The 10,896-nt window shown below is 57.4% G+C and overlaps 1 protein-coding gene across 1 annotated transcript in view; it reads right to left on the bottom strand.

The window, feature by feature from the left end:
• Positions 1–10,896, bottom strand: part of WHRN (whirlin) — an 89,781-nt gene that overhangs the window by 5,990 nt on the left and 72,895 nt on the right. Inside the window, exon 8 of the mRNA XM_077769917.1 lies at positions 143–214. Within this exon, the coding sequence (XP_077626043.1) occupies positions 143–214 (72 nt within the window). The remainder of the gene's footprint in view (positions 1–142; positions 215–10,896) is intronic.

Raw genomic sequence — 10,896 nt, forward strand, 5'->3', positions numbered from 1 at the left:
AGAGGCCCGAGTGACGCCCTTGGGCACAGGCCTGGGGCTGGGGGCCCCTGGCTCTCACCGGAAGCCAGCCCCCCGTTCCCCCGGGGGCTCAGACGGATCAGGGAGGGCAAAACCTCAGTGAGAGAACCGGGGAGGGTCTCACCAGGGAAACATCTGGAAGGGTGTTCGTATTGCTCTGGACAGCCTCACCGGTTTCCTCCAGGTCCAGAGTGTTCTAGAAACGGAGAAGAAAGCAACGTGAGCAAATACAAACAGAAAGGGAAACAGTAGTTTGCCCTCCGAGATACCAAAATCCCTGCTGGGCCCTGTGACACCTTCCTGTGGTTTCTGCAAGTCCCGACAGGCCTCACTCTTGTAGAATTTACGCAGGAAAATTAATGTCCGTTTTCCTGCTGGTCGTTTTGAAATCAATTTTACTTTGAAGCTTCTCCAGGCCTCCTCTGAACGGTCTACGGGTGCTGGGGGGGGTGGCTCTGGCCTGGCCTGGGAGCCCCCAAAGCTGGGCCCCACCTGCTCAGAGCTACCGAAGCCCACAGTGCTCATGGATGGGATCCAGGAAGGTGTGAAAGGGGCAGGATGCCCAGGAGACGTGGGTGGGGAAAGTCTCTCTCTTTTTAATTTAACGGCTTCAATTGTGAGGCAGGTGGTTAAAGTTTCAATAGACCTTCTTGTGTAAAAATGCCCATTTCTTGATTCCTTTTCCAACTCCCTAAAAGAAGCCTCAAACTCCGTCAAGTGGCGCTGAGCTGCTGGGAGGCCATCCCTCGGCCTTCACTGGGAGCCAAGCAGCAGCCCTCTCTAAAGGAGCTCTCCTGAGGGCTCGGGGAGCCACTCCGCCACCCGCGGAGCCCGGCATGGCAACAGAGCCTCCGCAGCCAGCACCTGGCTCAGGTCTCAAGTGCGGCCTTTGACGCTGAGCAGTCTCAATGCTCCAGAGAGGAGGGCCTGGGGCCACAGAGGAGGTGAGATTCCACCCCTGCCTTCTGTAACCTAGAGACGTGGGCCGGACACAAACAAGCAAGGAGGAGACTGTGCACGGAGGTAGGAGACATAGGCATAGAAGCAGTAGGGGAGCGGTTATCAAGGAAGGCTTCCTGGAGTAGGGAGCATGGCTTAAAGCTGAGTCTTGTGGGCGTCGAGCTGGGCAGAGGAGGGAACGACAGTGTTTCAGAGAGAAGGGCGTACGTAAAGCAGGGAGGTTTGAGAATTTTCGAGCAGGTCCACATGACTCAAGCACGGAGCTGCTGAGACTTGAGGCAGAGGGCAGGGGTTGCCATGGAGATGTGGTCGGGTTTGTCGTCTAGGAAGCTTCCCTTTGCTCACTTCCTCTCCAGCCATGCTAGAACAGTGCAGGCATGTCAGGGCCTTCACATTGGCTGTTCCCTCTACCTGGAACAGCTATCCACAAGCATGCTTTGTTCTAACCACCTTGAAGATCTTCCCCCAAATTATCACCTCCTCGGACAAGGCTATCCTGACAACCCCACCTCCAGTCACAACCCCCATCCCCTGCCCTACTTTATGTTTTTGCTTTAGACTGATCACCATTCCTCACCCAGCAGCCAGGATGTGATCCTTGAAATGTAAGTCAGGTAACACATAGCTCATAACCCTCCAGGGTCTTTCCATTCTCCCTGGAGAAAATTCCAAAGTCTGCAATCACTGTGCCCAATGAGTGGGCCCTTTCTTGCTACTCCTCCAACAGGAAGGCCGTTCCTGCCTCAGGGCCTTTGCACTCACTGCTCTTCCTTGCCCGCACGGCACTCCTGACTCACTCCCTCACTTCATTTACCTCTGATCTCAGCAAGGCCTTCCTAGACCAGCCCTGTCTAAAACATCACCCCTCCCCACCCCCCACACCACCTCTAACCCCTGACTGTGCTTCATTTTTCTAAGATTTATCACCACCTGATGTTATATTACTGATCTGCTTATTGTTGGTCTTTCCCATTAGGATAAAAACTCCTCAAAGGTAAGACCTGTGATTATGTGGTCCCTACTCGATCCTCAGTGTTTATGGTAGTTGCTGCTGGATAAATATTTACAAGGCAAATGAATGAATCGATGGGTGAATGAATGAATCAATCTCTGGCTGTCATGGAGGAGGCCCCAGCAGGCAGTGAATTAAGCAGGGCAGCAACTCCAGATCTCGTAGAGAGAGCAGGACCCGTGAAGGCAGTGGGCTGGGATGGAAGGGGTCCCCTGCGGCCATGCTCCCTGGGGCTCAGGCTCTCACGTCGCTCCACACTGATCCCCATCTTGAATGATACTCCTGGAGCCTTGAACATTCTGGGCGGGCAAAGGGCCCGTAATCACAAAGACCAGTCATGGAAACCCACCAAGAAGACACATGGCTCTCCCGGCTTGGAGCCTTTCACACCCAGGGCTCCTCATCTGGCCGGGTGATGTCTCTGGGGGCAAGGTCAGGCTGGGACATGTACCCCACTTCACCAACGAAGCTGAGGCTCACATGCAAACCTCGGCGTCCCCTCTCCACCCCCGTCCCCTGCAGGCTGCTAGCAGCCTGGACGATGCAGATGGTGGGGGACCCTTGCGGGGGACAGTGATGGGAATGCTCTCCCACTCACTGATAAAGCGACACTGCTTCTGGCTTCTCTGAGGTCACACCCTGCTCTGCCACTCAGAGCCAAGGGACAGAGGACAAACCACGGATGTGCTCTGTGCTGGGTTCTGCGTCTGCAGAATGGTTTAACAGCGGTCCCTCTCATGGGGCTGATGCATTGACACTAAAAACTGCTCAGAACAGGGCCTAGCACAATATATGAGGGTCGACCACTGTTCTATCAGAAGCTTAGGGCCCGGCTGCCCACCCACTGCCCTGGCCCCCACGAACACTTCAGTGGAAGGGAAAGAGAGGTCTCCCTCCTCCTGAACTGTGATGAGCTCAGCGTTCCCTGGAAACAGTACTGTTGTGGCACGTGTGGAGTTCTGAGCACTCATCTGTCTAAGGAGCAGCTCTGGCTCATGGGGACACGTGATGAGCAGGTCACTGTGTCCCTGACACCTAGCAGAGGGCCGCACACACAGTGGATGCCCACACACTTCCGCTCAAGATCCCTGATGGGGCCAGCGGTCGTACCTGGGCCCCTGGGGGCGGGGAGAGGAAGCATCTGGAGCCCTGACACACAGGCACGTCTTTGCCGCACACCACAGAGCAGGTGTGACCTTCTCTCAGAAGGGGACCAGAGATCCATCCACAGACTGGGGACGACCCTATGCCAGGCCCTCTGCTGGGCGTTTGACTCACATGATCTCACTGGATTCTCCGTGGGAGGCAGGCGCGCAGAGCCTCCCTGGCTCACATCGTTTACACTTAAGCTCAGAGCGGGAAGTGACCTCCCCAAGACCACACAGCCAGGCTACATCAGGTCAAGCTTCTAGCCCAGGTGGGGGTGGCCCCAGGGCCCATGCAGCACTATGCCAGAATTGGGCAGGGCCCTAACACCACGGGAACCAGAGGGCCCTGGGAGGGACCCTCTCGGAAACGAAGCCATACTGCCATCACCGGCTCCCTGCCTCGGCCCATTCTTCGCTATATAGCATCCTGGAGCCAATACCGAAGGCAGGAATGGGGAGTCGGGAGGGTGAGGGTGGAGCGGTGACATGCATGCAGCCCTGGGAGGGAGGCCTTTAGTGGAGCAAACAGCAGACGGGCCCGAGCCCGGCCCTGCTAGGCTCCATCTGCCAGACCCAGGCGCTCAGGGGCCCTGAGTCCCCGAGCCATGTTCCTTGTGCTTCTGAAATAGCTACAGACAGCAGGCTAAAGAACCCGGGGGATGCGTCAGCAGAAACGCTCGAGGAACAGGCTTCGAGAGGAGGATCAAGGTCAGAGCTCACACAGGAGCCAGCTTGCCTGTCCCGGCCTCCTCTCCACAACCCCCACCACCCTCCAGCAGCTTGGGGCCTCCTCCCCCTGCGGAGGCCAGAGACCAGCCGAATGTTTAGACTTGGTAGCTCACTCAGTCTTGCTAGATGGGGCCCTTCATCTGTTCTACAGCTGAGGTCACAGAGGCTCAGAGAGGGAAGGCCACCTGCCCAAGGTCACACAGCAAGCACAAGGCGGGAAGCTGGGCATCTACAGGGTGTGAGGCTGTCACTCAGGCTGCTTGCCACAGGCCCCAGGACACCCTCAGGACCTGCTGGCCTTGCTCCTCATCTCCTAACTCCTCAAATTTGGCAGCTCAGAAAGTCTTCTTTCTCTCAGAGGAAGAACCTCTTTTTCTTCGAGTTGGCACGGTCAGGGTCCCTATAGCCCAGGGGTCTGGTCGGAGGGAACTGTGAGGCCAAAATACACCGAGGCGGTGGAGGGCAATCACCTGTGCTGCCCTCTGCCAGGTGGACTCGAGTTCTGAAGCGCTGCTGCTTCCTGGCCCAGGCGTCACCTCAGCAAAACGAGGCTCCCCTCCCTTCCTCCTGCTCCTGCCCAACGGCCCGCTCGCTCTCCCTGCATCCCCTCATTAGCACAGGAGGGCTCTTACATAAAGGTGCTATTTTCAGCTCTCTGTTCTTTTTGCTTCTTTGCTGGGACGTCAGGACAACAGGCTCCCTCCCGCTCTGCCCCTAAATGCACCCGAGGCCTCTGGATCTGGGGAAACTGAGACCCTGAGTCACAGAAGTTCCTGGAAGGTCCCTTACGGGGGCCGTGATTTCTGCCCGAGGCCGGTGGGGGGGACAGAGGAAGGAAAAGGAAAAGCAGAGAGTGGAGTAAGGGAGAAGGACGAGAAGGAAGACGGGGGGTGAAGGGGACAGCAAGGAAGGCCTAGGACAGCAAGGCGTGGTAGCAGCCCCACATGGGGCTGTTCAGCCCAGCAAGGTCGGGGTGGGGGAGGGACCTACAGCGAGGTGGGCTGGGTTGGGCCAGAGCCCTGGTGTTCTCAGAGGACAGCCAGGCTGCCTGGGGTGGAGGGGACAGGACTCGGGGGTCCGAAAGGAACATGGAGCTGGAGCCTGGGGGAGGGGCAAGCTGGCAGAGACAGGACCAGTGCCCTCCCGAGCTCTCCAAGCACAGGGTGGGGCTGGAAGTCTGGGAGCCGATGGGGAAGGGCAGGGGGTGAGCCGGGAGAGAGAGGACCCCCAAACAGGGGCCTGGAACCCACACTCGCCGGTGTGGCCGAGACCGTGGGAACTGTCCCGGGGCCCGGCCGGCTCTGGGTGCTTTTACCAGCGGTCCCCTCCTACCTTCGTGTCTGACCACGGAACCACAGACGTGCCCGGGGTGGGGGTGGGGGGCTGTGAGGCACAGACAGACCTCCTTCCGCCGTCCCGCACCTCCCTCCCAACGGTCTCAGGAACAGGGCTTCATTCAGTGGCCAGAGAGAATGACCCAGAATCTCCAGCGCTGGAAGAGCCCTTGGTGACCCGGGAACTGGCCAAGGGAAAACACGGCATCTCTCTCTGCATTAACCTCCAACCCAAATGTCACATCTCCTCCCTTACAAATGAAGGCAACGCAGCCCGGCGGAATCAGGCTCTGGAGAAGCAGGGCTGGCTGATGTCCACTTGGTCCTGTTTGCTGGGAACAGCTTCCGGTACCCCCCGCCCCCACCCCAGTGCCCACACGGAGGCAAGTGCGCCAGAAAGGACTGGCCGGGAGGTCCATTCCTTATTTCAGACACCGGCTGAGGCCAAGCTGCGGCCGCCCTGATGCTCACGAAGGCCTCCGGGAAGTTTATGGCTCTGACGGTGCAGGTGGCTCGGGCCCGGCCACTCAGGAGGGAAAGGGCTGTTCCACTCAAGCCAGAAAGCCAAGCCTCGCCCCGGGCCTCGCATCCGGGGACCGCAGCAGCGGCTCCACCGGGTCACCCCGTCTGCACGCCCCTCTGAGCCTGCGGCTCTGCCAGGTCACCCCATTTGCACGCCCCTCTGAGCCCGCGGCTCTGCCAAGTCACCCCATCTGCACGCCCCACTGAGCTCACTCCACACACAGAGGAAGAATCTTACAAGGTGCAAACAAGGGCTCCTGAGTTGGTTGAGCATCCAACTCTTGATTTCCGCCCCGGCCATGATCACAGGGTTGTGGGATAGAGCTCCATGCTGGGCTCTGTGCAGGGCATGGAGCCTGCTTAGGACTCTCTCTCTCTCTCTCTCTCTGCCCCTCTCCTCTGCTCACACATGCTCTCTTTAAAAAAAGAAACAAAAAGTGCAAACAAGACCATGTCAGTTTCTTAAAGAAGACCCTCAGTGGTGTTCCAGGGTTCCAGGATTAAGCCCAAGTCCCTGGCACCTCCTGCCCTATCCCCTCACCGTCTCCTCTTCACCCCTGGCATCTGGCCCTGCTGAACTCCCACAGTTCCTTCCAGGGTCCATAAGCCTGGAGCTCGGGGCCCTTGTGCGTGCTGATCGGCCCGCCAGCTGCCTTGCCTGTGTGTTGCCCGGCTGATGCCGACAACTTCGGATCTCAGCTCGAACATCTCTTCTCTGATGCCCTGGATCAGTCAGGGCCTGAGTCCTCGACCCAGTTATCAGAGCATGAATTATGTAGGCGATGTGATTCCAGGCTGCCTCCCGGACTAGACGTGCTAAGCGTTAGGACAGCAGGTGCTGTCGTCTGTTTCGCAAACAGCGACCAGTGCCCTGCCCATGCGGGGCATGCGGGAGGCGCTCCGTGAATGTTTGCTGCAGGAGTGGGTGATGAACAAGCGACGGGTTGGGTTCCTTCCCGCTTCCCCACTGCGGGAGGGCTTGCCCGACAGAGGACTCTCTAAACCTGTCTAGGCTGGACCAGAGGCAGCACACAGGAATTGGGAAGACTGCTCCCTGTTTCTAGACAGAGCTGCCTTGACGACCAGGGGGCCTCTGTAGCTGAAAGGGCCTGAACTTCTCCACCCGCCTTTCACCCTGGATGAGGAGGAAAGTATGGAGGCCACAGGGGAGCAAAGTGCTCACAGCCATGCCCAGCACCCTCTACCCACCTCACCACATGGGAACAGGAGTCGTAAGGCCTTTAGAGGCAGGGCTCCCGCTCCAGCACCCTTTGGTGGGCCCAGGAAGCCCCTTTCCAGGCACATGAGAAGCCTGGAGTGCAAACCTCTCACTTCGAGGTGGAAAGGGGCTGTGGTTGAGGCTGGCCCCTGCGGTGCCCTTTCCTAGCCGTGAGAGTGTCGGCAGAATGGGCTCCCAGTACCCGACACCTGCAAGTCTGCTGCTGAGCTCATCGAATCTTCACAGCGACGCACACGTGGCTGGTCTTATCAGCCAGTGTACAGACATGGAAACTCCACAAGCTTAGGTCACCTGCCCAAGGTGACACGGCTTCTCCTTGGGGAGAGCCAGCCCCTGTCTGTGGCACTCAGACACAGGCATTTTAACAGAGCTGGGAAAGCAGGTGATCTCCATGAGGCACGGGATTTGGGCCACAAGGCTTGGAGCCCGTGCTCCTCTGCCGCGGGCTGGCTCGCACCACATGAAGAATTGGAGAAACGGCATGCAGGCCTTCATCCCGCTCCGCTCTCCTGGCTGACATCTATACGGGAGGGGAATGACATTGCAGGCAGGGAAAATTCCCAGGGTTCTATTAGACAAATGTCTCTATTAGACAAATGGGAAATAAACGCAATTTGTCAATGGGGGGAGACGCTGCATCAGATTTCCTTTGATCGATTTTTGTCTGGCTTGAGGGAACGCGGCTGCAGAGTGAGCCACATGGAACCTGGGATTGATAACTGCACGGTGTGACCTGCAGACCTGGGGCCGAATGGAAACCGGCTCCCTCTGGGGCGACCGTCTGGGGCATCTGGGTCACGAGAGCCGGCTGCCTGCCACTCCGCTGGCCCGAACGCCAGAGCAAAGGACATTTTCCTAGGATGTGGGAGGTGCACGTTCAGGAGGCCGGAATGTCCGAAGATAATCCTGAGCGGCCCGGGTTCACTGCAGTTTCTTCTCCACGTGCCCCGGGCCGCAGCTCTGTCCCTGAGCCCGGCTGGCTCTGGGCTCACAGACAGGAGAAAGATGTGGTCCCTGCCTGAGTCCCAGCGTCATCCCCCGTTTCCCAGGGAGGACAAAGTCGGGGACAGGTTAGAGCCGCGTGACAGGCATTTTAAGAGAGGAAAGCAGGTGAGGTCCAGGAGGCACGGGATTTGGGCCACAAGAAAGGTTTGCTGTCCATCCAGATTGGTGGGGGGGCGGGGTTTGTTGGTCACTCAGCAGTGCTACAGTAAAAGCCCATGGCCGCGTGCTGGTGTTGCACACCAATGCCCGGCACTTGGTGGTAGTAGGTTAATAGTGAGACCTGACTCCACCACGCCCTAGCTGAGTGACCAGGACCAAGTCCCTTCTCTCTCTGATTTGTTTTCTTCCCTGTACAATGGAGATCAGGGTGGTACCTGCCAGTCCTAGTTACTGGGAAGGTCAAAACAGACACAACTGGAAAAGCACCATCACAGCCCCATGGAGAGCTCTCCAAAGTACCAACTACTGCTATTATTAAGAAAGGCCCCAACTGCGCCTGGGGTGGGGTGGCTCAGTCGAGGAAGCATCTGAGTTCAGCTCAGGTCATGATCTCACAGTTCGTGGGTTCAAGCCCCGTGTCGGGCTCCGAGCTGATAGCTTGCAGGCTGGAGCCTGCTTCAGATTCTGTCTCTCCCTGTATCTTTCTGCCCCTCCCCAGCTTGTGCTCTGTCTCTCTCTCTCTCTCAAAAATAAATAAAACGTTAAACAAATAAGGCCCCAATTATTAATATGGGCCAGGCTCTGGGCTGGGCACTAGGAAAATCAATGGTAACTCCAGACATAATCACTGCTTTGGTCAAGGGGAGTGGCCAGCCAGGCTTGTAAATGTTATTAGAACATAACGAGACAAGAGTCACAATGATGGGAAACACAGGGGGCTGGAGGAGGCACAGGGAAGTCAGAGAATCAGGGATGTCTTCTGGGAGGAGGTGGCACGTGGGCCTAGGACTGACGCACAGGTAGGAGACAGCCCGGACGTGTGAAGCGGGAAGGAGAACATTCCAGACAGAGTTTATAGCATATGAAAGGCCAGAAGGTCTCTCACCAGCCCCACAGCACAGAAATGATCATCATCTTACAGATCCTAAAACTGAGCTCAGAGAGGCAAAATCGCTTTCTGAGGTCACACAGCAAGGAAGTGGCAGGGCCGGGCTTTAGGCAGACAGTGGTGTCATTCCAGAGCCTGAGGAAACCTGGTGAGCCGGAGAACAGGAGGGACAGCAAGCATCAAGGAGAACCCCAGGTCCCCACCAGGGTGGGTGCAGATGCAAGGGAGTGGCGGGAAGGAGCACAGCCCCCGACCTCCGCCCTGGCTAAGGGACTCCCCCAGCCCCGCCCGGCAGGAAGGACGGTACCTCCATCAGGTCTATTAGCCACAGCAGCCGCTCCTGGGGAGGAAGGGTGGGCAAAAGGCAAAAAGAAAAATACATCAAATAAATATTAGGGATGGGGTGGGTACAGCAGCAAGCCCTCTGCCAAACATGCACGCATGCTCACACACACAGAGAAAGCAAAACAAACACGATTCCCTAAGATCCCTTTCCTATTTCCTTTCAATGCTTTGGGCAGAATAAAAGACAGATGAAGAAAAAGGCTCTGTTGCTGTAACTGGGCCTCCTTCATTATAGCTGCCTCCTTGAAGGAAACAGGGGTCACCAGGGCTCTGCAGAAATGACACTTGTCCTTGAGAACCACCGTCAGAAGATGGCCATTCACCTTGGGGCAACCCCGGGGCCTTGCCAGCAGGCGGGGCTGGGTGGTCACCCTCATTCGGCAAATGGGGAAACTGAGGCTCAGAGAAGAGAAGTGACTTGTTCAAGGTCACACGTGTTAATGAAAGGCAGAGCCTGATGGAGGACTTTGTTCAGGAGACTGGATCAGAGAAAACCTGGCTTTCAGAGGGGCCTGCGCCCTAGGCTGGTAGCAAGGATCTGAGTCTGAGGATTAGAGCCCCAGGCTGTGCATGTGTGGGCACCTGAGGCTGGATAAGATTCGAGGAGGGGTGGTAGATCCTCACCCCAGTGCTTCCAGAAGCCTCCAAGTATCTGCAAGGCCCTGGATACAAAGCCTCAAGGTTGTTTTCTCTAGCCAGGTTGGGGGAAGTCAGTAAGAGCAGAGGTTTCACCTGCCCTAGGGGTGTGGACAGCATTTCTGGGGTGCCAGTGCCAATAGGGAGATTACTCATTATTTAATCCTCTCAACAAGCTGGGCATAGCAGCATCGCTGCCCTGGTGCAAGTGGGGAAACTGAGGCACTCGGTGGTAAAGCATGGAGCCGAGACTGGTGGGGGGCCAGCACCTCTCAGGGATGGGGGAGACCCCTGGGCTGGGGAAAGGCCACTGCAGGCCAGCACTCAGCTGGGCATAATAGTTACCCTGATTGCTATTGGAGCCTTGGGTCATTCTGCTCGTGGGGAAACTGAGGCCCAGAGAAGCCAGGGCTTAAACCTAAATCTCCTGCCTCCTGGGCTAGAACACATCCCATCCCACCCACTGGATCTTATCCTCAGAAGTACAGCCTGGAATCCCCTATAGGCTTTATAGCAGTGGCTCATGGCTCCTGGGGCCCTACATGGACATTACCAAGGCCAATCTCAATGCAGCTGGACCCACAGAGAAACGGCCCGTCGGGCCAGGTCCCTGTAACCTGCAACCTGCTCATCACCAGGGTGTCACATCAAAGCATGTGCACAGAGCCAAACACGCAGTCCGGGAGGGGAACAGCGTCTTCCCTGTCCCGAAGTGATCTGCCCGCCCTGGAGCGGGACGCTGGCTCCACTGCAGACACATCCAGAAAGCCCTAGAGGAATGCCTGGCAGCGTCCGGGTCACCCCTGGAAGGGACAAGGACTCCTGCAGAGGAAGGTGACTCAGAATGGTCAGGATAGGAAGCAGTGGATAGAAGATCCCCAGAAACTCAGATCCCCAGA

The sequence above is a fragment of the Crocuta crocuta genome, unplaced genomic scaffold (genome assembly GCF_008692635.1).
Source record: "Crocuta crocuta isolate KB4526 unplaced genomic scaffold, BGI_CrCroc_1.0 scaffold95, whole genome shotgun sequence".
Lineage (NCBI taxonomy): Eukaryota > Metazoa > Chordata > Mammalia > Carnivora > Hyaenidae > Crocuta > Crocuta crocuta.